Source organism: Oncorhynchus gorbuscha, linkage group LG09 (assembly GCF_021184085.1).
Source record: "Oncorhynchus gorbuscha isolate QuinsamMale2020 ecotype Even-year linkage group LG09, OgorEven_v1.0, whole genome shotgun sequence".
NCBI lineage: Eukaryota > Metazoa > Chordata > Actinopteri > Salmoniformes > Salmonidae > Oncorhynchus > Oncorhynchus gorbuscha.
In genome coordinates, this window is record NC_060181.1 from 33,575,390 (window position 1) to 33,601,018 (window position 25,629).

The 25,629-nt window shown below is 45.8% G+C and overlaps 3 protein-coding genes and 1 non-coding gene across 6 annotated transcripts in view; 1 reads left to right on the forward strand and 3 right to left on the reverse strand.

The window, feature by feature from the left end:
* LOC124043420 (death-associated protein kinase 2-like) overlaps positions 1 to 8,830 on the reverse strand; it is a 27,670-nt gene extending 18,840 nt beyond the window's left edge. Inside the window, exon 1 of one of the 3 annotated variants that reach the window (XM_046362016.1) lies at positions 8,783 to 8,830. The gene's annotated coding sequence lies outside the window, so the exon portion shown is untranslated. Of the gene's footprint in view, positions 1 to 1,499; positions 1,650 to 1,818; positions 2,033 to 8,782 lie in introns of those variants that run through there. The other 2 variants (XM_046362015.1, XM_046362018.1) reach the window with 2 other exon arrangements.
* A 2,939-nt stretch (positions 8,831 to 11,769) lies between these two features.
* Positions 11,770 to 20,965, forward strand: LOC124043424 (hematopoietic SH2 domain-containing protein-like). The gene is made up of 9 exons (XM_046362028.1): positions 11,770 to 11,913; positions 14,432 to 14,634; positions 15,711 to 15,886; positions 17,250 to 17,339; positions 17,425 to 17,599; positions 17,780 to 18,031; positions 18,166 to 18,514; positions 20,345 to 20,469; positions 20,655 to 20,965. Exons 1-9 carry the CDS (start codon positions 11,886 to 11,888, stop codon positions 20,814 to 20,816), a joined length of 1,560 nt encoding a protein of 519 aa, XP_046217984.1. The 5' UTR covers positions 11,770 to 11,885; the 3' UTR covers positions 20,817 to 20,965.
* Positions 20,966 to 21,095: 130 nt separating this feature from the next.
* LOC124043423 (translocon-associated protein subunit beta) lies at positions 21,096 to 25,209 on the reverse strand. The gene is made up of 6 exons (XM_046362027.1): positions 25,058 to 25,209; positions 23,869 to 24,026; positions 23,611 to 23,709; positions 23,184 to 23,292; positions 22,497 to 22,574; positions 21,096 to 21,783 (listed from the first exon to the last, which is right to left on the reverse strand). The coding sequence occupies exons 2-6, from the start codon at positions 24,024 to 24,026 to the stop codon at positions 21,673 to 21,675; spliced, it is 555 nt and encodes a 184-aa protein (XP_046217983.1). The 5' UTR covers positions 25,058 to 25,209; the 3' UTR covers positions 21,096 to 21,672.
* Positions 22,062 to 22,197, reverse strand: LOC124044787. The gene has a single exon (XR_006840725.1). It is a non-coding gene; the product is annotated as a small nucleolar RNA SNORA57 (small nucleolar RNA).
* Positions 25,210 to 25,629: the final 420 nt, after the last annotated feature.

Sequence of the window (25,629 nt, forward strand, 5' to 3'; positions counted from 1 at the left end):
TCTGTCTGTCTGTCTGTCTGTCTGTCTGTCTGTCTGTCTGTCTGTCTGTCTGTCTGTCTGTCTGTCTGTCTGTCTGTCTGTCTGTCTGTCTGTCTGTCTGTCTGTCTGTCTGTCTGTCTGTCTGTCTGTCTGTCTGTCTGTCAGTCAGTCAGTCAGTCAGTCAGTCAGTCAGTCAGTCAGTCAGTCAGTCATATGTCTATTAGTGACAGCATGTGAGTCTTCCTGTATACTCTCTTTCAGACTCTGACTGTATTTATGCCTGTCCCCTCCCCTCAGCCATGTGCTAAAAATCATTCCTATATGTTGTTGCCTCCCATGTGAAACAATAAATCCAATGCCAGACTCTACCAAGAAGAGATTCCCGAGATTCCCCTCGTGATCCACCCCCAGCTTCCTACCCCAATACCATGAAGTCAACAAAAGTACAACATTCTGAGAACAACTGTGTTGATTCAAGAACCAGCTCCCGCGCAACTACAAAAGCACCCCTTCCCCCAATAACACTACAGTGGCACAATGGCCCTTGTCTTTGAATGGTGCACTATGACGTCATCATGTCAAGAGCTCCGATAAGTGGCTAAAAGTGAGGCCTCGCTGTGGCTTACTGCTTCATATTCTTTTAACTGGGCAAGTCAGTTAAGAACAAATTCTTATTTACAATGACGGCCTACCCTGGCCAAAACCGGACAATGCGGAGCCAACTTATTACCACCCTATGGGACTCCCAATCATCCCAATCATGAGAAAGATGTTGTTTGGGCTTGCCGGAGCCAATATGCCTCCTCAGAACATATGCGGTCGTTGGACTATAAGGAGTAATGTTATGCTCCTTCAATCCATTACTGGACTAGTGCAGACCCTGACCACACCTGTGTGTCTATCTAAGCGAATGTGATCTGTTCATTTTTCAACATTATGTTGAGTTTGGCTTTACCCTGTGTGTGTGTGTGTGTGTGTGTGTGTGTGTGTGTGTGTGTGTGTGTGTGTGTGTGTGTGTGTGTGTGTGTGTGTGTGTGTGTGTGTGTGTGTGTGTGTGTGTGTGTGTGTGTGTGTGTGTGTGCCGTGCGTGCGTGCGTGCGTGCGTGCGTGCGTGCGTGCGTGCGTGCGTGCGTGCGTGCGTATGCATGTATGTGCATATAAAGTCGTTGACCAGCTGGTCATTGGAATGCATTTGTAGAAAATACTACTACGAATTCCTAACTGAAGTGATCACCACATAGAGCAAAATATTTAGAGAAGATTATGATCATGTGCAAACCACAATAATGATATGAAAGCTGGATAGGTTGGAATTGGGGAAATAGGAAAGGCAATGGGTAGAAAGAGAAGTAAGGGTGCCTAAACTTTATGTAAAGCAAAACATTTTTTAATCATAAGCTCTGACCAACCAGGTATGAAAAACAAAACTCCCGTAACTCACACCAAACATCGACGCGCACAATGTATCCAAAAGAAACGGTGGGTAACGTGCCAACCTTTCTCATGTTCAAATGACCAACCTTCAGATTCTGTCAATCCATTACTACCATCAGGTCGTAGCAGAACACAACCCGATAAAAATGTATATTCCAAAAGGTATTCCACCGTTTTTAGTCGGGAATGAGCGAGAGACAGAGCGCTATGATTGCTGAAATGATGCGCAATGAATGGACTTTGAAAGAAAATGGGTGATATGACTTAATGATGTGTTAATAACGTATTGTACAAGCATGTGGTGTGTAGTCTGGGTGGATTATATATAGATAGAGAAGCATAAATCAGAGAGAAAATACCGAAAGTAAAAAATGCCTCGAGAAGAACATGAGGAGAAACACTCACCCAACTGAATGCCAGAATGCCGTTTGGTCTTCTAATGCGTTGCAATTACTTTTCCTTCGTGACAAGTACGAGGACGACTAGACAACGACGAAGCAAACTTTCCTGTGCCATGTGTAAATAGGCCTACAGCCAGAGTTATTTACAGTTAACCGTGGAATGCGGAAAAGTTCACCTTATTTCTGCCCCTCCTTCAGTTTCTGTGTAACTTTGTTGGGAGTGTTCGCTTGCCAAGGTGCAGCCCCGCTTTGCCTCGGTTGTCACTAGTTACCACAGCCACAAAGTCGAAATTAGCTATCATAAAAATGTATGAAAACTAAAATGTGCTTTTTGGTCTTAACTTAAGGTTAGGGTTATGTATAAGGTTTGCAGTGTGGTTAAGGTTAAAATGTTTTTAAGAAGATACTGTAATGACCTGACTAGATCATAAATGAACAATTGTCCAGACAGAGGCTTGAGTTTACGAATTGACGGTTTATTACACCAACTTTACACAGGCTACTGTTTGGGCCGTAGCACACGCCAAATAGATGACAGATAACCCACAAGCCAATCGTGACCTTCTCTTGTGAAACCCAGACGTAAGAGAGAGAGAGAACAAAGGCTGAACCTGGTCTTAACTTCCAATGCTCCACCCCCCTGCCCAACCCCCCTCCACGCCAACCACCAGGATGCCCGGCATCAGAACATTCCAGGCATTCCCGTGATTGGCAGATAGCAGGTTGATTGACAGGTCGGACCCCGCGAACACCGGGTACTGGTCAGTACAACACAACCACCTCCTAGCCTAACACATAACACACAGCTGTCTGTGCGGGTCGCTACACAGCCCCCCCACCACAAAGTCCCTCGTCCCCGAGGGAACAAACAAAGTCTCTGAAGCGACCCAGAGGTCTCCTTTGCCTGCGTGGCCGTGATGGTCGCAGAGTGCCCCTCTGGGACCCAGGGGATGAAGGCAGGGATATGGGTGACAAGGAAGCGGAACGGGTAATACAGTCCGTGGCTCTGGGGAACCACGCGGTGACACAGGGGGAGACAGGGGGAGTGGGCTGTCTGGAGCCTTGTCTGCGGCACCTGAGGGTGGGTGCCTGGAGAATGTCATTGCCAGAGAGGGGAATTGTGGGGGTTCCTGGGGTTTGGGGAGAAGAGGCCCCTCTGTATGGGGCTAACCTGTCCCGGTGCAGTGCCACCTTTCTCCCCTGGGAGGAAGCTGCACCCGGTACACAACCTCCCCTACCCTCTCCAGGACACTGCAGGGTCCCACCCAGTGACTGTCCAACTTGGGGCATCTGCCTTTTTTCCTTAGGGGCTGTAGACCCAGACCAGCTCCCCAGCCACAAAGTGCCTTCCCCGGGTGTGCACGTCATAGTTCCTTTTCTGCCTCACACCTGCATTCACCAGCTGCTCTCTGGCGAAGGTGTGGGCTGTCTCCAGGCGGTCCTGGAGTCTCCGGGCATACTCCGGCCCCGGAGGAACATGAGGGCTATCCAGGGGCCGACCAAACGCCATCTCCGCAGGGGTGCGGATCTCTCTCCCCAGCATGAGGAGGGCAGGCGTGCAGGAAGTGGAGTCTTGGACAGCGGAGCGGCATGCCATGAGGACCATAGGCAGGTGCTTGTCCCAGTCACGCTGGTGTTTGGAAGAGACGATGGCCAGCTGCTGTCCAAGCGTTTTGTTGAAGCGCTCCACAAGGTCATCACTTTGAGGATGGAGAGGAGTAGTGCGGGTCTTGTGCATACCCAGCCTCTCACACATGGTGGCGAACACACGGGACTCAAAGTTTCTGCCTTGGTCGCTGTGGATGGACTCTGCAGCTCCAAACCTGCTGAACATCCCCGCTGTCAGGGCGTCGACGATGGTCTCTGCCTCCTGGTCAGGCAGAGCATAGGCCTCGGGCCATTTTGTGAAATAGTCCATGGCCGTGAGCACCCAGCGGTTTCCACTGTATGTGGTGGGGAACGGCCCAACTACATCCACTCCCACCCTCTCCATGGGAGCCCCCACTGGGAACTGTTGGAGCTGAGCATGAGAGCGGCCTGGGGGGCCCTTTCTCGCTGTGCAGTTGTCACAGCGGCGACAAAAGTCCTCCACATCCCTCTTGTGCTGCCCCCAGTAGAAGCCCTGACGGAGACGGCGCAGTGTTTTTGTGACCCCAAAGTGTACAGTCCCCACCCCCCCATGAGTACTCTGGAGCACAGCAGCTCACAGCAGACAGGCCCGCTCGCCCGACACACTGTGGCACAGACACCCTCCTCTGCCCGCAGCTCTCTCTCCCGTCCCTCTCTCCGTTCACAGTGGCGGCAGCCGTCTGCAGTACAGGGCCGACGGGACATGGCGTCGGCGTTGGAGTGGCGTGCCCCTGCCCTGTGCACCACCGTGAAGTCATACGGCTGAAGCTCCTCCAACCAGCGTGCCACCTGCCCCTCTGGCTCTCTGAAAGACATGAGCCACTGGAGAGCAGAGTGGTCAGTCCTTACTGTAAAGGGCAGACCACCCAGGTAGTACTTGAAGTGTTTGACGGAAGCCACAACAGCCAAGAGCTCCCGCCGGGTGACAAAGTAGCGGCGCTCATGTTTGTCAAATGTTTTGCTGAAGTACGCCACCACTCTCTCCCCCTCTGGCCCCACCTGGGCCAGCACCCCACCCATGCCCACATTGCTCGCGTCTGTGTCCAGGATAAAGGGCAAGGTGAGGTCAGGGGGAGCGAGCACGGGGGCCTCGATCAGTGCACGTTTGAGGGTGTTGAACGCCTCCTCACACTCCACTGTCCAAGTGAAAGCCTTGTCCTTCGGCAGCAGGCGGTTCAGTGGAGCAGCAACGCTTGAGAAGCCCCGTACAAACCTCCTGTAGTACGAGGCCAGGCCCAGGAAGCTCTTCAGCTGACGCTGGTCGGTGGGGGTGGGCCAGTCTCTGACAGCCCCTACCTTGTCCTCCATGGTGCTGATCCCCTCCTTCCCCACTCGGTGGCCCAAGAAGGACACCTCTCTCCTCATGAAGTGGCACTTCTCGGGGTGGAGCTTCAGACCTGCGGCAGCCACCCTCTCCAGCACACGCCGTAGCGCCCCCAGGGCTGACTGGAAGGAGCTGCCATGGGCCAGGATGTCATCGAGGTATACCAGACACTGCTGTCGGGGGATGCCATCCAGCACCCTGTCCATCAAACGCTCAAAAGTAGCTGGAGCGTTGCACAGGCCAAAGCACAGGACCTTGAACTGCCAGTGTCCTCTGTTAGTGGAGAACGCAGTTTTGGCTCTGGCCTCTGGGGAGAGGGGCACCTGCCAGTAGCCACTGCGGAGGTCTAGTGAGGAGAACCAGGAGGACCCCCTAACCAGGTCCAGCGACTCATCGATACGTGGTATGGGGTATGAGTCCTTCCTGGTTACCTCATTCAGCCGCCTGTAGTCCGCACAGAACCTCAGCTTGCCCCCCCTTCTTCGGAACCATGACGACTGGCGCCGCCCAGGGGCTGTCTGGGGGCTCAATGAAGTCTGCCCGCTGCATCTCCAACACAGCCTTGTCTGCCGCCTCCTGGCGTGCCAGCGGGATACGGCGGGGACGCATCTTGATGGGTCGAGCATCACCTGTGTCTATCTCATGCTGCACCAGATGAGTCTGACCCACCTCTTCCTCACTCAACGCAAAGCTGTCTCTGAATTCAAACAGCAACTGCCACAACCGTTCCTGCTGCTCAGGGTCAAGACCAACACAGTTCCTCCCCCATATCTCCCTCACTGCAGACAGTGTCCTCTCCTTTCCCATCTGGGGTATCTGGGCTGGGGGGGTGCGACCTGGGCTCACAGAGGGCTGTGTCATGGAGGTAGCTGGGGGAATGTAACACACTGCCGTAGGTGACAGGGGGACTGGGGAAAAGTCACACACAGCTGTGGGGGAGGGGGCGCAGCCATGAGTCTCTGCTGCTTTAACTGTTGGAGTAAAGGGTTTGTTGGGTTGAGTGAATGTGACATTAGGGGGGGCCATGGTGACTTCCGTCCCTCCCTGGAAGCTCAGTGTGCCCCTATTTAGGTCTAACTGGCAGCTTGTGCTCCTAAGAAAGTCCAACCCCAGGATACAAGGGTCCTGCACAGCCGCCACCCACACAGGATGACGCACAGTCCTGCCCCCTACTGTCAGAGTCATTATTCCCTTCCCTTTCATGGGTGCCAGCTCACCTGTGACTGTGCGGAGCTGCACAGTTGTAGGCTCACACTGAGTCCAACCTGGCACAATATCTGGCCTCACCAGGGTTACTGTGGACCCAGTGTCCACCAGGGCGGAGCAGGGCACCCCTCCACAGTGACAGGGACATGACAAAAGTCCCCAACACAGGTCCGGCCCACCACAACAACAGGCTCCATCCGCTTGCCCTCGTCTGCTTCTGGGGAAGTGGAGCCTTGCTTCCCCGTCTGTGCCGGTGGGCTCCTCCTGAAGATGATGGTGGTTGGGATAGAAAGCCAGGGGTCCGCACTACCCGGTCTATGCGGACCCCGAGCCGTTTCCCTGAGCTCTGGGGGACATGGGGCAAACTCGGCGCAGATGGCCTGGCTGGCCACAACCCCAGCAGACCCTGGGACCAGGGCGTGTGTTTCGTTCCGCCTGTAGCGACACAGCACGAATGAGTTTTGTCATTTCGGCCACCCAAGCAGGCTTTTCCGGCTCCGGGCTGCTCTGCCTCCCAGCTCGCACAGAGGGTGTGTCTCCCTGCACCCCCACCAAAGCCCCAGCTGAAGCCCCAGCCCACACCAGCTCCCTCTCCAAAGCCATCTCCAAGCCTGTCTGCAATGACTCAGGATGAGCCAGCTGGGTCTGTATGCGCAGCTCCGTAGGAGAGAGCGCCTGTATGAACTGGTCCCGTGCTAGCTCGCTCTGCACGGAGGGGGGGCATGTGAGCATATGCCCGCCGAGAGAGGCTCTCAATGTCATTAGCTAGCACCCGTAGAGGCTCTCCAGGCTGCCTGCGTCTATTACTCAGTTCGGAGCGCAGTAGCCCGGGCTGTACACACTGTCCATAGCGCCTCCTCAGTGCTCCCACTAAAGCCCCATAATCATGCCTGTCCTCTGGGCTAATCAATATCAAACAGGCCAGAGCTTCATCCGTGAGGCATAAAGCCAACTGCAGTGCCCTTTCTTCATCCGACCACCCCCCTAAAATGAGCTAACAGTTCAAACTGAGCATGAAAAGCTTCCCAATCCGCCTTACCGGAATACTTCGGGGTCTTAACAGATACGGACGCAGCCGGGAACTGGGCGCCGCCATGTTTGTTTACATCCTGAGCCCCAGATTCCTCATCACGCCGCGTCGACGTCACCACTTCGGTCCGCCCACCAGAATCCGCGCGAAATACATTCGACGAAGCACTCATGCCCGCTTCAGCCGCCATCGCTCTAACGTCCTCCCTCAAGCGGCCTCTGCGCTCCGACGCCCTGGCGATCTCCTCAGACAGAGCCCCCGACGTCCATTCACACGCACCTCCTTGGCCATAATCGTCCCCTACCTCCACCTTCACTTTCGGATTCCCTCGAAGCATTTTCAATCCCCGTTCTCACCTACGGTAGCTAGCCACATAAGTCAGCTAGCTAGCTGGCTAACTTGTATCAACGTTTTTACTTCTGACACCAATGTAATGACCTGACTAGATCATAAATGAACAATTGTCCAGACAGAGGCTTGAGTTTACGAATTGACGGTTTATTACACCAACTTTACACAGGCTACTGTTTGGGCCGTAGCACACGCCAAATAGATGACAGATAACCCACAAGCCAATCGTGACCTTCTCTTGTGTAACCCAGACGTAAGAGAGAGAGAACAAAGGCTGAACCTGGTCTTAACTTCCAATGCTCCACCCCCCTGCCCAACCCCCCTCCACGCCACTCCGCCAACCACCAGGATGCCCGGCATCAGAACATTCCAGGCATTCCCGTGATTGGCAGATAGCAGGTTGATTGACAGGTCGGACCCCGCGAACACCGGGTACTGGTCAGTACAACACAACCACCTCCTAGCCTAACACATAACACACAGCTGTCTGTGCGGGTCGCTACAATACATTTTTTAAATAGGCGGGTTTAGCCATAATTATGACTTTGTGACTGTGGTCGCCAATGATGATGCCACGAGTTCTTCATTCTAGTCATGCATTGCTCAAGGAAACTGGGCGCACGCACGCACGCACGCACGCACGCACGCACGCACGCACGCACGCACGCACGCACGCACGCACGCACGCACGCACGCACGCACGCACACACACACACACACACACACACACACACACACACACACACACACACACACACACACACACACACACACACACACACACACAATATTACACACGTATGGACTTGAAACTCTCACAATTAATATGTTATGATGACTACTGGTATGTGGTACTGATACAATACAGACAACACATTCCCCTGGGAGCAGCGCAGAGAACTCATGCAGGATCAACTCAGCAGAGCTCACGATGCTCTTCGCTCAAGTACACACACGCACCCAATTCCCATCACATCGAAGTAGTACCACTACACACACAACTAGATGTACAGTAGGGTATCACACAAACACGAACTAGGATAGAGAATGTGATTGTAAAGTTGCCTATGCACTACCAATATAAAATTACCCCCCCCCCCTCTCTCTCACACACACACAAACACACACACTACATGGAGAGATTGGCATATCGTACAAAACACCACAACCGGTATTTACAACTGTGGGCACTTCATTTTACAATGGACTCATCTGGATGAAAATAATTACCTGCAATTGATTGGAATCCCGTTCTCGGAATATCACCTATTATAATCATTCAGGTAACGTTGTTTCGTTTGAATCCCGATATACCACAACAATGCAACATTAACTGATACAGAAAAGCAGCACATAGCTGGGGTTTGAGTATATAACGGTAACGTCGTTTTACGCACTAAAGGCATAATGCTATGGAAAGGGGCTCACCTGTTTTTAAAACTGTCCTCTTGGCTACACACGGAGACGTCAAGAGTCGTTCCAGTCCAGCCGAGGTCTGAAATTGATGCACGCACCAGGCTGTTTCAAACAAGGAAAGCATTCGGAAAGTATTCAGACCCCTTGACTTTTTCCACATTTTGTTACGTTACAGCCTTATTCTAAAATTGATTAAATCGTTTTTTCCCTCTCATCAATCTACACTCAATACCCCATAAGGACATAACAAAAACAGTTTTTGGACATATTTGCTCATTTATTAAAAATAATAAACTGAAATATCACATTTACATAATTATTCAGACCCTTCACTCAGTACTTTGTTGAAGCACTTTTGCTAGCAGATACAACATTGAGTCTTCTTGAGTATTACACTACAAACTTGGCACGCCTGTATTTGGGGAGTTTCTCCCATTCTTTGCAGATCCTCACAAGCTCTGTCAGGTTGGATGGGGAGCTTCGCTGCAGCGCTATTTTCAGGTCTCTCCAGAGGTGTTCGATCAGGATTCAAGTCTGTGCTTTGGCTGGACCACTCAAGGACATTCAGAGACTTATCCCAAAGTCAATCCTGCGTTGTCTTGGCTGTGTCGTTGTCCTGTTGTAGGGTGAACCTTCACCCCACTCTGAAGTCCTGAGCGCTCTGGAGCAGGTTTTCATCAAGGATCTCTCTGTACTTTGCTCCATTCATCTTTCCCTCGATCCTGACTAGTCTCAGAGTCCCTGCAGCTGATAAAAATCCCCACAGCATGATGCTGCCACCACCATGCTTCACTGTAGGGATGGTGCCAGGTTTCCTCCAGGCGTGACGCTAGGCATTCAGGCCAAGGAGTTCAATCCTGGTTTCATCAGACCAGAGAATCTTGTGTCTCATGGTATGAGAGTCCTTTAGGTGTCTTTTGGCAAACTCTAAGCGGGCTGTCATGTGCCTTTTACTGAGGAGTGGCTTCCGGCTGGCCACTCTACCATAAAGGCCTGATTGGTGGAGTGTTGCAGAGATGGTTGTCCCTCTGGTAGGTTCTCCCATCTCAACAGAGGAACTCTGGAGCTCTGTCAGAGTGACCATCTTGGTTACCTCCCAAAACCAAGACCCTTCTCCCAACAATTGCTCAGTTTGGCTGGGCAGCTTCCAAACTTCTTCCATTTAAGAATGATGGACTGTGTTCTTGGGGATGTTCAATGCTGCAATGCTGTTTTTGTTACCCTTTCCCAGATCTGTGTCTAGACACAATCCTGTCTCGGAACTCTACGGACAATTCCTTCAACCTCATGGCTTCGTTTTTTTCTCTGACATCCATTGTCAACTGTGGGACCTTATATAGACAGGTGTGTACCTTTCCAAACCATGTCCAAACAATTGAATATACCACAGGTGGACTCCAATCAAGTTGTAGAAACATCTCAAGGATGATCAATGGAAACAGGATGCACCTGAGCTCAATTTTGAGGCTCATAGCTGAATACTTATGTAAATATAGTATTTCTGTTTTTTATTTTTAATACATTTGCGAAAATGTATTAAACCTATTTTTGCTTCCTCATTATGGGGTATTGTGTGTAGATTGATGAGGGTAAAAAGTAATTTAATCCATTTTAGAATAAGGCTGTAATGCAACAAAATGTGGAAAAAAGTCAATGGGTCTGAATGCTTTCCGAATGCGCTGTATGCTGAGTTGTTTTGGCATGCTATGCAACTCGAAAGAAAGAACCACTACCAGTAATTCAATCACACTTGTCAAGTCATCATATGCTGTAACACACAATGATGGTGAGATACTGTCAGCCTGTGTGTGTGTGTGTGTGTGTGTGTGTGTGTGTGTGTGTGTGTGTGTGTGTGTGTGTGTGTGTGTGTGTGTGTGTGTGTGTGTGTGTGTGTGTGTGTGTGTGTGTGTGTGTGTGTGTGTGTGTGTGTGTGTGTGTGTGTGCATATAAAGTCGTTGACTGTGGTGTTCCTGTGGTGTTCCTGTGGTGTTCCTGTGGTGTTCATATAAAGTCGTTGACTGTGGTGTTCCTGTGGTGTGGCTATACTCACTTCTTCATTGAAATTTGATAATCGACATTCATGAATTGATGATGATGCTGATGATTAATAATGACAATGATGATAAGCAATTGGCCTATGACCATTTGTTACAAGATGTCATGTTTTTATTATGGCACGTGTGCCGCACTGTCACCAAAACATTATTGTGGGATGCGTTTGGCTCTTGCGCCACTCTGTGGAAGTAAAATTGAACTGTTTTTTATAAGTAGCTTAGGCCTACTGTAGTTCTGCCTTCATCCTTTCACGTGGTCTTTCACATTGGAATAACCACAAGTCTTTGGCCTAATATTCAGATAAATTCTCATTATAAAAAAAGGAATGGAATACACCTGATTAATAAATGTAGTAAATTATTATTCTTGTATTTCCTTTATGCAGTAACATACAGTAAGCAGACCTACATTGATGGAACAGAACAGTTGTGGACATAATATGAGCTCTTAGAAAAACAAACAGCTCTAAATGCTTCATAATTAGTAAGTGTCAAGTCACATGACAAGTTGAGACAATCACAGCTGTGACTCACCTGGATATTTTTAGGTGAAAGGAAGTGGAAAGGAAGGAAGTGTGTGTGTGTGTGTGTGTGTGTGTGTGTGTGTGTGTGTGTGTGTGTGTGTGTGTGTGTGTGTGTGTGTGTGTGTGTGTGTGTGTGTGTGTGTGTGTGTGTGTGTGTGTGTGTGTGTGTGTGTGTGTGTGTGTGTGTGTGTGTGTGTGTGTGTGTGTGTGTGTGTGTGTGTGTGTGTGTGTTTTAAATAAAATAAGACATGACAATTGTATATGCATGCACAACTTAGGACATCATTATGTAATTAAGAAATTTGTAAAGATGACATTTTCCCTCCCCCACCCACAAAACTCTTCTTGTTTATCTCTCTATTATATCTCCTCCCTCTCTCCCACTTCCTCATCTCTCTCTCTGTCTCTCTCGCTCTCTCTCCCTTTCTTTCTCTCTCATTGACACACAGACAACATACAGTATATGTAGAGGAGGAAAGAGATGTTCAGACATCCGTTTTCACAGCTGTCTTGTGACAACCTATTTTAAACATCAACATGGACTTCGACTACCAGCGCTTAAAAGGTCAGGCTTAAACTTTTAACAATTTCATATTCAGTCAGAACTATGTAGGAACAATGTTTTCGTTACTAACTCATTTAATATCATTGCTAATGTTAACCATTGCTTACAATTTTGTTGCCAAGAGTCTTTGTTAACAAACTATGTATAGTTTCAAAATACGTTTTTGAAAGATCATGTCGATCTCACTGACTGTGAGTCCTGGCCATGGCTCTATTTATGAATTTGAGAGTGGTTACATTTCCCCAACCCAATCACTCAGCTTTATACCAAACCAAGTGACAGATCTGCTGTTGGGCTGAAAGAGATAGACAGGTTTGTCTGCGCAGCCGAAGATTGTGTTAGCCCACTAAGCTAAAAACCTACAGGCATTAGCTGTGCGAGCTAAGGCAAGTCTCACAAAAAGGTTACTCATCACACAAGAGTAGTTACCTGACTAGCTTGATTACACTCCGCCTTTTCTCCTCTGAGACACCAACAGATAATAGGCATCAAGTGACCAAATCTTACTCACGGCACCAATGTGACGTGACGTGTGCTTGTTATACAATTGATTATTTGTGATTATTCTACTAAATGAATCCTTTGCACTAATGTGAAAATTTCATTATCTACAATATTATCTACATCTGAAGTTGATGCTAAAAGTGATCTGAATTTATTTATTGTCAGAGCAAGTATGCACTTTACACCATTTGAACTTCTACTCATTGTTATGTTTTTTATGTTGTGTTACTACAGTGTCTTCAGAAGGTATTCATACCCCTTGACTTATTTCACATGTTGTTGTGTCACAGCCTGGGTTCATCATTTATTCAATATATATTTTTGAAAACATGTTTTTAGAAATGTTTGCACATTTATTGAAAATTAAATATATAATTGCCAAAAAATATTCGCACCACTGAGCCAATAAATGTTAGAATAACCTATGGCAGCGATTACAGTTGTTCCGGGTAAGTCTCTAAGAGCTTTACACACCTGGATTGTACAACATTTGCACATGATTCTTTTTTAAATTCTTCAAGCTCTGTCAAAATGGTTGTTGATCATTGCGTGACAGACATTTTCAAATCTTGCAATAGGTTTTCAAGACAATTTAAGTCAAAACTGTAACTTGGCCACTCAGGAACATTCAATGCTGTCTTGGTAAACACCTCCGGTCTATATTTGGCCTTGTGTTTTAGGTTATTTTCCTGCTATAAGGTGAATTTGTCTCCCAGTGTCTGTTGGAAAGCAGACTGAACCTGGTTTTCCTCTAGGATTTTGCCTGTGCTTAGCTCTGTTTCATTTATTTTTATCCTAAAAAAAACTCCCTAGTCCTTGCTGATGACAAGCATACCCATAACATGATGCATCCACTACCATTCTTGAAAATATGAAGAGTGGTACTCAGTGAATTGTATTTGCACCAAATAATGCTCTGTATTCAGAACATAAAGTTGCTTTCTTTGCACATTGTTTCGGCAATTTTACTTTAGTGTCTTATTGCAAACAGGATGCATGATTTTGAATGTATTCTACATTTTCAATCTGTCGTTTAGGTTAGTATTGTGAAGTAACTACAATGTTGTTGATCCATCCTCCTATCACAGCCATTAAACTATGTAACTGTTTTAAAGTCACCATTGGCCTCATGGTGAAATCCTTGAGCAGTTTCCTTCCTCTCCAGCAACTGAGTTAGGAAGGACCCCTGTATCTTTGTAGTGACTGGGTGTATTGATGCACCATCCAAAGTGTCATCAATAATTTTACCATAGTTAAAGGGATATTCGATGTCTACTTTTTAAAATTTTAGCCATCTACTAATACTGTAGGTGTCCTTCTTTGCGGGGCATTGGAACATCTCCCTGGAAATCTCCCTGTGGTTGAATCTGTGTTTGAAAGTCACTGCTTGACTGAGGGACCTCACAGATAATTGTATGAGTTGGTTACAGAGATGAGGCAGTCATCCAAAAATTATGTACAAGATAAGGGACAGGCACTGTAAATTAGCGCAAGCTAACATGTTATGGTGTAAATTGCAATGTGTCAATGTTGTTGCATCTGTCGCTACTCAAATAAATGAAACAATATTATTGCACACAGGGTGAGTCCATGCAACTTATTATGTGACTTGTTAAGCACATTTTTACTCCTGAACTTATTTAGGCTTGACATAACAAATGGGTTGAATACTTATTGACTCAACAAATTTCAGCTTTTCATTTTTAATACATTTCTAAAAAAATCTCAAAATGTTATTCTACTTTGACTGGCCAGTGACACAAAATCTAAATGTAATCCATTTTAAATTCAGGCTTTAACACAATTTGGAAAAAATTCAAGGTCTGTGAATACTTTCTGAAGGCACTTTATATGTATGCTGCTTTTTGGCTAGGGTTCACTTTTTTTAAAGAGATGTGAAAATCAATGTGACTTCTGGTTATATAAAGGTTAAATAAAAAATATATTGTGTTAGTGGCTGTCACTTGTGATGGTTACTGGTTAGCTTTATAGATTATTTTGTGTTGGTTTGCAGATGTTGAAAGCAGGCGAGAGGAGCATATCAGCTGCCTGCCTATCCAACCCCAAAAGCTTGTACCACACCAGCATTCTGCTCAAGACCCGCCCACCCGGCAGACTCCTCCAATCAAACCCAGGAGGAGCTTAAAGGTCCCCAAAAACCCTCGGGAGGAGGTGGCGGCTCTACCAGCCAAACAAAGCATTGGCCAGGAGAATGAGGTTACAGAATTTAAATCTGAAATTAGATTTGACTTCAGATCCCAGATCAGCAAATTTGCATGCTTTTCAATAGTGTTTTCTATGCTTGGTAGACATGACACAGACAAGTATCTGTGCATTAATTGACGTGTATTTCTACTGTGTGAGTGCTTGTTTCTAAAAATACATATGTCTGTGTCTTTGTAGAGAATTTCCCGTAAGCCTCCAGTCAGATTGTCAGGTCTGAAACCATCAGCCACACTTTACACCCTAAACCACACAGTACAATTAGAGACACACAACTTCCTGTGGTTCGGTAAAAAAAAAAGCCATTTCATGAAACGTTAAAACAAAGAGAAGTGAAAGTTACCTCTCTACCTTCAGTGTTGCTGGGTCAGCCCAGTTCAGATTCTGTCTCTAGAGCCTTCTCGAAGATCCTACCGGTTTGATGTGCATACATGGGAAAGGATAGGTGAAATATTATGATGGTTTTATTTGACCTATGAAAGTTTATACCATACACACTTTGACTTACACACCGTACCTACTGAAAAGGCCTGATACAACACAGTAATGTTGTATCAGATGCCGGTGACTGTAGTGTCTTTCTGTTTGTGACGGAGAGCACCAACTGGATGAGCTGCGGGTAAGGCCCAATGTCTAGGATGGGAGGCATGTAGGCCACTTCCATGTAGTTGACTGCATGCTGGAATTAAAAAGGCATGGATTAGCATATCAAGTGTATATCAAGTGTTTAAAATATAACTGTCTTCTCTTGCTGAGGTAACATCTGTGGGAACGTATTCAAGCTTACGTGTGTGAACAACAGCCGTTTTCTCCCTCTCCCACCCCCCTCTCTACCTCTCTCTCTTTCCTTTCAGACCAACACAAAGTGGTAGTTGGTAGGTGCTGTTTCTGGACCGGGCGTTGTTCTCTTTCACTCTCCCTTTTCACCTTTTTTGTTTTCTATTCAATATGGCCTTAAAATCTCCACAATAATGAAAAGATACCAGACAGCTCAACAGAGAAACTATTGAATATGCTTATCAATCTCACAACCCTCAATGTCTATCTCCCTCTATCCCTCCCTATCTCAGACAGTAGTGAAGAGGGTGTCTCCTGCCCTGACTCTGGGTGGCACCGGGCCCCTGAAGCCCTTGTCTCCGTCCCTTCGCGCCCACACCATGCTGTGGTTCGAGAGGACACAGCTCCCCCGCCGGCGTCAGCCTGGCCACCCCCTACCCCGCTGGCTACATGGCTTCGCCACGCGCAGGTTAGACTGACTGTCTGTCTGTCTGTCAGACTGCTAGCACACACAGAAACATATACTGGTATACACATTATCTGCAATAGAAATAAAGAAACATTGTGCATCCTGGGAAACAAGTGCATATGCAAGAAGACCACAGACACACATGCACACAGGTACACTCAACACACATAAAATGCATATGCGCACACACAAGACCACAGATGACACAACACATATATAGGGATACGCATACTCATCTTGACCATTCCCACTTTGAAAGCCTCAGATGGTTCAAAGTGGAGGAGAGATTCACTCAGACTACTTTCACTTGGTCAGGGATAACCACAACTATTCCACTAGAAGAAGTGAAACTGCCATTGTTAAGGGGAGGGAAACTTTTTTGAACTCAGCTGCCATTCTTCGGAATAGTCTTCCAAAGAACTTGAAATTCATAACCTCCATGGTCGGTTTCAAGTTCTTACTGAGAAAATGGCCGAATAATAGCATGTCACGAAAGTGAGGAGTAGGTCTACGTGGGTGAGAAGATAATGCCCGGGATAGCATATGGACTGACTTTTGGTGCTTAGTGTGTTGTATATTGTGTAAAAGTGATTGTCTTTTTTATTTAACTAGGCAAGTCAATTAAGAACAAATTCTTATTTTCAATGACGGCCTAGGAACAGTGGGTTAACTGCCTGTTTAGTGGCAGAACGACAGATTTGTACCTTGTCAGCTCGGGGGTTTGAACTTGCAACCTTCCGGCTACAAGTCCAATGCTCTAACCACTAGGCTACTGTATATATTAGAGGTAAATGAGAGTGTTGTTTATAGCAATGTACTATTGACTCATTTTATGACACGAACATTTACTTTACATTTAAGTCATTTAGCAGAAATTGTTCTGTCATTGTTTTTAGCCACTGAAGCTGGAGCGCTCTCTATGTATGTTTATAAAATTGTCTGTTAAATGCAATCAATGAAACAGGTCATATTCAAACATATTCACACATACATAAGGGGGTGGGGGTTGCTGAGGAAAACATAGCAGAAGGCTATATCGGTCTGCTAATACAGGACTATTAAAAAACACAACTTTTGTGATAAAAATTATATTTTTTAATTCAGGGGGTGCTACAGCACCCTTAGCACCCCTAAATCCCGCGGCTATGGGTACATACAGTATGCACACGAAATAGAAAATAGTTCAGAAAGACACGAGTCAAAGCAAAGACACAATTGTACACACATAGGTGCTCTGTTTGTTCTCATTTTTCTGTCTGTCTGTCTGTCTGTCTGTCTGTCTGTCTGTCTGTCTGTCTGTCTGTCTGTCTGTCTGTCTGTCTGTCTGTCTGTCTGTCTGTCTGTCTGTCGACTGATTGGATAGGGAGGCAGAGGAGCTTCTGAAGGACAAGCAGCAGGGCTGTTTTCTGATCAGGCTCAGCGAGTCAACGATTGGTTTTGTACTCTCGTACAGGTAAAGTCATGACAGACCACACATACACCATACACACACACATACCTAAAGACATCTTTAGATAGACACATAATTTTCCCCCCAGAGGAAAGGATAGATGCCGCCATTTCATCATAGAGGAAGAAGAGGGTGGCAGAGGGGCATGTTACCTCATCGCTGGGGAGGAAAGTCGCCATAGAAGCCTGCAGGAGCTGGTCAGCCACTACACCCAGAATCCCGTGGGGCCCTTCAACGAGATTCTCAACACGCCCTGTGACAAGGTGCCGAGTACATATTCCACACCCCATGCCTCCTTCATGAACGAAAGGAAAATAATCATTGGCACGACCTAATTAGCCTCTAAACATCTAACATTTTGTGGCAAACTATCCTTTTTGGTAAACTCAAATGCAACAGTTTGTTTCTCAATATTTCTGTATCTCTTTTACTCTCTCTCGCAGTCCAATGAAAGTTTTGAGAGTACAGTTAAACTGGGGTTGCAGGATGAAGGTGGAGAGACAACGAAAGTGACCGAAAAGGAAGCCACTGTACGGTCATCAACTGCACCCTCGGCTCCTGACACTGTCCGAGTTCAAGAGATATTGGCTAGCTCAGCCCCTACAGATGATGGGGTGCCAGAGTATGCTGTGGTCAGGAAGGTGCTAAAGAAGTCCTGTTCTCTACCAGAAAGCCAGTTTAGGGAACTAATGGAGGTGAGGAACTATCCTCACTTTAACATTTGTAAGTTAAACAAACCCACTTAAAAAGTCAACGTTATTAATGGATTTACAGAACTACATTACCAATGTTTTTTCCAGGTGACAAATCTGATCGCCCCCCCCAAGATGTGACAAAAACTGGTGTTAGCTGTGTAGGAGCATGTGGGAGAGGTGATGACGACACCGAAGCACTGTACGCTCAAGTCAACAAGCCACCAAGCATGCTTTCCCAGGCAAACATAACTCCCAAAGTCAATGTGGGCAACCCACCAGGCCAGAGGGCGGAGGCAGCGTCCTCCGTCCTGCTCACGAGCAGTGGCTCCGACAAGGACCCGAGTTACAGGAAGCTGGAGCCCCTGCACACCTACGAGGAAACCCCTCATCTGGCCCAACACGAAGAAGAAGAGGCAAAGGAACACATTGACTTCTACGCCATGGGGCGCTGGCGGGATGCCGAGAGGAACGCAGGCGGGCAAGGTGAAAGACAAGACCAGCCACTTATCTTTCAGGGGTTGTATTGTTATTGGCCTGAGCAAGGCACAGCATGCCTGATTCGACCTGAAATTACCCATTACAGTTTAAGCTGCTCCTTAATTTTATGTTATATTTATACAGCCCCATTTTTATCCACGCCTAGAATGAACAATGTACATATAGTGTCTTCGGAAAGTATTCAAACCCCTTGACTTTTTCCACATTTTGTCACATTACCACCTTATTCTAAAATGGATTAAATAAATACAAAATCATCAGCAATCTACACACAAAACCCCATAATGACAAAGTGAAAAAATAGGGTTTTTGAAAATGTTCCAAATGTTTTGAAAATAAAAAACAGTATTGCTGTTGAGACTCGAAATTGAGCTCAGCTGCATCCTGTTTCCATTGATGATCCTTGAAATGTTTCTACAACTTGATTGGACATGATTTGGAAAGGCAGATACCTGTCTATATAAAGGTCCCCACAGTTGACAGTGGATTGTACGAGTGCTGAGACAGGAATGTGTCGAGGCACAGATCTGGGGGAAGAAAATGTGTACCAAAAAATGTGTGCAGCATTGACAGTCCCCAAGAACAGAGTGGCCTACATCATTCTTAAATGGAAGAAGTTTGGAACCACCAAGACTCTTCCTACAGCTGGCCACCTGGCCAAACTGAGCAATTGGGGGAGAAGAGCCTTGGTCAGGGAGGTGACCAAGAACCTGATGGTCACTCTGACAGAACTCTTGAGTTCCTCTGTGGAGATGGGAGAACCTACCAGAGGGACAACCATCTCCGCAGCACTCCACCAATCAGGCCTTTATGGTAGAGTGATCAGAAGGAAGCCACTCCTCAGTAAAAGGCACATGACAGCCTGCTTGGAGTTTGTCAGAAGGCACTTAAAGACTCAGACCATGAGAAACAAAATTCTCTGGTCTGATGAAACCAAGATTGAACTCTTTGGCCTGAATGCCAAGTTTCACATCTGGAGGAATCCTGGCACCATCCCTACGGTCAAGCATTGTGGTGGCAGCATCATGCTGTGGGGATCGAGGCAAATGTCCATTGCCAATGTTGCTTGGCCCAAGCAAATCTCTTATTATTGGTGTCCTTTACTAATGGTTTCTTTGCAGCAAGTTGACCATTAAGGCCTGATTCACACAGTCTCTTCTGAACAGTTGTCTGTTACTTGAACTCTCAAGCATTTATTTGGGCTGCAATTTCTGAGGCTGGTAACTCTAACTTATCCTCTGCAGCAGAGGTAACTCTGGGTCTTTCGTTCCTGTGGTGGTCCTCATGAGAGCCAGTTTCACCATAGCGCTTGATATTTTTTGCAACTGCACTTGAAGCTTTCAAAATTCTTAATTTTCTGTATTGACTGACCTTCATGCCCTTTGCTTATTTGAGCTGTTCTTGCCATAATACGGACTGTCTTACCAAATAGTGCTATTTTCTATATACCCCCTACCTTGTCACAACAACAGATTGGCTCAAATGCATTAATTGAAATTAGCTCAGTTTGACTTTTGGTTGCGTGCACTATACTACAATGTAGAAAATAGTACAAATAAAGAACCCCTTGAATGACTAGGTGTTAACTTTTGACTGGTAGTGTATTTCAGTTTATATTTAATAAATTTGCAAAAAATTCTAAAACCCTGTTTTTATTGTAATTATGGGGTGTTGTGTTTAGATTGACAGGGCGGAATACATTCTAGAATAAGGATGTAACTGAACAAAATGTGGAAAAAGTCATGGGGGCTGAATATTTTCCTAAGGCACTGTAGGACGGTATACATGTATTACAATATTCACTCTCATTTGCAGACCCCCAGCATCACATCTATTCAGAGGTGAACCTAAGGAGAGAGGCCTCCAGTCATGTTCCCCTTCCAGCCAGGACAGCCTCCAACCGGCCTTTACGACCGCCTCGATCAAACGGAAGTGTGCAGGTACTGGAACAAACATATGGTTGTGCATATTATCTATTTTGTCAATACATTATAGCTGATTGTAAATGTTAAGCTTTTTCATTGAGAAAAAAAAATACATTGGTGGATTAAGTTACTCTGAAAATGTTAGAAATATTTTATATAAAAAAATACTTAGGCCCATATTTTTTCTCTAATTTTTCTAGCGATGTGGAGATGCCATCTTTTCTTCCCCATCCCGACCTGGGCTCTTTCTGCCACCTCGTTCAGAACGACCTTTGACTGATGACTCAGGCACCAGCATCTACGAACAGATCCCAGCAAGGCCAACCAGTGCAAAGCCTTCACTGCCTCCACCCAACCCCTGACCACTCTTTACTAAGACCCTGTCACACAACTCCACTTGTAAACCCCACACCCAAGACCCTCTCTGCAATTATCATTTAACAAAATAATGACAACCCCAATATATTTTAAGCCTTACTGTACACTTAACAGATTAAAGGTATGTTTTCTATTTAACTCTAGGCTTGATCATCCTGAATGTCAAGTCTCTGTGTGCCAAAAATGCATCTACAGAAGTTGTGCCCCAATCTACCCTTGAAGAGCACCCCACAAAAAGATTAAGAGAATGGTAAACAAGAATCTCACTTTATAAAACCCAGCGTGTTTGTTTATTTCCCAAACATGAAGTTCCAAGTCACCTGAGAAATTAAGTTCTGTAGAAATTACTTTGAGGGTTTCAAATTAATTTCAAAATAAAACAAAATGCAGCCATTCTTGCATTGTAGCTGTAGTGGGACTTTGTGTACCGTATGGAATGCATGTGCGTGTATGGAATAGAAAAACCAGCAATGAAACCTCTAGCCCATCATCGACCGCTATAGTCAACAAAGCTCAATCTCCCAATCACAAGGAAGCACATCTTCCCCGATCACATGTTCTCGTTTACCCCCAATATGGGTAATTATGCTATTTTAATAAAATACAGTCACTCGCCTCCCAATCTACTAATACCCTTTTCACACCACTGAGCAGAACTGAGATGAAGAGCATTAGTGTGGTTACACATCCAGCATGGTTGCTATAACTATGCTGGGAAGGACAAAGTGACAAAAAAATATCTGAGCCTGCACATTTGTGTCAACACAAGAGTGTGAAACAGTACAAGTTATTAAACCTCAACCCCATCCCTAGCTAGTTCCACAGTGGAGAGTAGAGTGGTCAGTTCTTCTTGGCCTTGGGCGAGTCGTATTTCCTCTTGCTGGAGAACCACAAGAGCAGGGGGATGCCAATGGAGGGGAGGGTCATTACACCGAAAGCAGCCCAGTCCAGCTGGAGAGAGAGAGGGGGGTGAGGGAAGGAGATGTGATGTCACAGCCAATTCAAGGCTTGGGTCAAATTCAGCAAGATACCATTTTGAAAATGGGCAAGTACTTCTTGTCCATTAAAAATAGGGGGGGGGATCTTTCAAAACCCTACTGAAGTGGGGTTCCATTTTAAAGAAACAGGGCATGGAGAATATAACAAAATTAAGCATGGCTGTTTGCAGTCTAGTTTGTTTGGGGTGGCTGGTAACTGGTTGGTAAACAGATGCCTAGTCATTTATTTTCAAGTTTGCCAGCAATTGAGGATAGGACCAGGAGACGATAACACACTGGTACCGAAGACATAGTACTGGCTTTGTTCTACCTCCATACATTACACAAATACTGAGCAAGCAACTATATGTATGCCAAGAAATGGAGAGTCTAGTTCTTTCTGATGAACATACTAAAGCCTTGTATTTTTGCAAGGATATTTTAGTCTAGGCCTCTGTCCAACAAAATGCTGGTTTCCTGGACTCAGATTGAGACATTCGAGTAAAAATCACTTCAAATAAAAGGTTTGCCATTGAGCATGCATTTAAGACTAGGATTAAGAGTAATATGGGGCCAGGAAGTCAGCCCGAAGGGCATCAAGTTAGCTCCAAATATGTGGTATATCACCAAACACTCCTGTAAGAGGTCTATAACAACCATAATGCTTTGAAAGGACAAATGACTTACATAGTGGGGGGAGAAACGCCTGTCAAACTCCCTTTGAGCTAAAATCCCACCCTGTCCAGGGGCACTGGTGTAGCCAACCTGTAGGAAGACAGAAGGGGGTTTAATTTCCTCAAAAGGTCACAAACACCACTACTCTGCATCAGTCTCTAGTTGCATTGACGAGTTTCCAATTATTTGAAATCCATAACAGGATGTGTGCAAGTGCACAATGCATAAAAACAATTGCCAGGAAATATCAACACCAGCCTAATAGGCTATTAAGCTACATTCTGCATGTTAATGTAGCAGAGAATAACTTCCAGACTGGAGAGAATAGAGAACAGAGCAAGTCTGCAGACTGGAGTTCAAATACCATTTTAAATACTTCAGCTCTGCTTGATGGAACTAACTATTGCAATGGGACCAATACAAAAGCACAAAAAAGTTCAAACCCTGACCACATGCCAGTGCTTAAGCAAACACTCAAAGTATCAAGATTTCAAATATAATTTCAAACCAGGTTAGGGCCCGTATTTATAAAGCATCTCAGTATAGGAGTGTTGATCTAGGACCAAGTCCATGCTGTCCATGCAATCTTATTCATTATGATGTAAAAGGGAAAACATTATCCAAGATCATTATTCCTACTCCTAAAATGCTTTATAAATACAGGCCCTGGTCTGCATAGATGATTCTGCTCTCCCTTACCACAACCTGTCCTCCCTCCTGAGCCAGGTAGCTGACGGAGGCAGAGGTGAAGTTAAAGTATCCGGCCTTCAGGGGGCGCAGTACCACAGTATGAGAGACGTTGCTGGCACTGGGGACAGTTAAGATAAACAACTAGAGCAGGGTTGTCACTCATTCCATGCAAGGCCTAGTGTCTACAGTTTTTTCTTTCTTCAATTAAGCCCTAGACAACCAGGTGTCGAGAGTAGAGTTCCTTACTAATTGATTCATCAATTAAGTATAAGGAAGGAGCGGAAATCTGCAGACACTAGCCCTCCGTGGAATGAGTTTGACAACTGAACTTGAGAATCTGCAATACAACTTCAGAGTAAGCGGTAGGCTTCATACAAGATTGGTGCTTAGGAGCCGTTGAGCTGAGACATTGTAGGATTGTGCCTTTAAAGGATACGGGGCGATCCTGTCCCATTTCACATTCAGCATCCCAGAGACGATGCCGAAATCCTCAGGGGGGAAGGAGTCATCAGACAGCTCAACCTCTAGGGCAGCGCTGTGGAACGAGTATTCAGAATGAGTTAAGGCAGATTGTGAAACCTCACACTCTGGGATAAGGGTACAGAATTGGGAAGCAAACAAATAAACTAATATTCAGCACACAGAGACTGACATTGAATGGCTTGTCTTAACACTCAATGTAATTTTTCAATACCTGGTTCCAACGTTGTAGATGTTGTACTGCAGTGTGAGATCACGGCCCTCAACGGCATAACGGTTCAACAGGGACTTGGAAGCTAACAGACGAGCCCCCTCCTCTCCTGTCCCCAAACCCAGCAGACCCAGTAGAGCAAACACGTACAGAGCCCTCATCTGCAATAGAGTAGGAAAAGTAGTCAATACAAACTCAAGTGAAATTACAGTGAAAAAGTGTCGTGTGTACTTCAGTCCCGTCAAAGAATCATTGATCCCTGACAAAAATACAAGAGTAGCATTTTTTAAATTACCTTTATTTAACTAGGCAAGTCAGTTAAGAACAAATTCAATGACGGCCTATGAACAGTGGGTTTACTTCCTTGTTCAGGGACAGAACGAACAGATTTTTACCTTTTCGGCTGGAGGGATTCGATCAGGTTACGAGTCCAACGCTCTAACCACTAGGCTACCTGCCGCCTCTGGCTATATGCCTAACGTTATATTTCTAAATATTGTAAAACTCATTCACTTCGTATGATAAGATAAAGCGAAGTGCCAACTAGCAATGCTAAGTGAGGATAAAATGACCAATATTTGATCCATTCGTGTCAAAACTAAGATTTCAACATAGTATTGGATAATTAAATACACCCATCTAACGTTAGCTAATGACGTTATAGATTATCGGCCAATCTACCACAATTTGATCGTGGTACAAATTTGATTCAGAGTTTTTTTTTTTAACAGCCAAAGCATACGTGTACGTGGTGTCAACTTTGAACTTGGCGCTATGAGATGTGCTAGCTACGGTGGCTAACGATTATCTACAACCAGATGTTACAACGAAAGATGACCTTAGTTAGCTGACTAGCTGCAATTTTCTTGAATGGATTACAAAAACCACATGGTCAACAAAGCGTTAACCACAATCTGACAAAATTAACATTACGAGATACCGGTTAGCAGCTAGATAGCAAAAAAATAAAAAATATCTGCAGGTTTACGCTTACGTGTACTTGGCTAACTAACGTTAACTGGGTCGACGACTTGCAGTCAAGAACATAACCAACTTGCAAATAGTATATTTACAAATAATACGTGAATCTTTGACAATGTATTAAAAATCATGAATTCCTTTGTCCGTTTTATATTATAACAGGGTAAAACACATAAAACGATACAAACCATAACAGATAAAGCAGTCTCACCTTCCTTTCGTTTCCTGTCAAATCAGCAAAGAATATCAACACGCATGCTCAATATATTTCAGCCCTCGTTTAGAGTGACGTGGCCAGTGACGTCATTCCGGTTTACGTGCTGCTGTGCGGTTTGTTACATTTTTTCCCTCGCTCAACTTTTTTCATTAAACTTTTTCACCCCGGACCTCCATCAGCCGAAGCTAAGTAGTAGGGTAGGGCTTTCTATAGAGCTTAATTTTTATGGAATGGTCTGCCTGTCCATGTGAGAGACCTTTAAGTCTTTATTGAAGACTCATCTCTTCAATAGGTCCTATGATTGAGTGTAGTCTGGCCCAGGGTTGTGAACGGAAGGCACTGGAGCGACGAACCGCCCTTACTGTCTCTGCCTGGCCCGGTTCCCCTTTCTCCGCTGGGATTCCGTGCCGTCCCAAAGAGCAGTGTTGCCAACTCCTCAGTAAGGAAAGTAGCCATTGGCTGTCCTAAAAGGCGTTAAATGACGCAATCGCCTAATTTGCATAATTAGCAATGTGCATGTAATTGTGATGGACGCTGTAGGTGACGTCCTGGGAGAGACAAAAAAG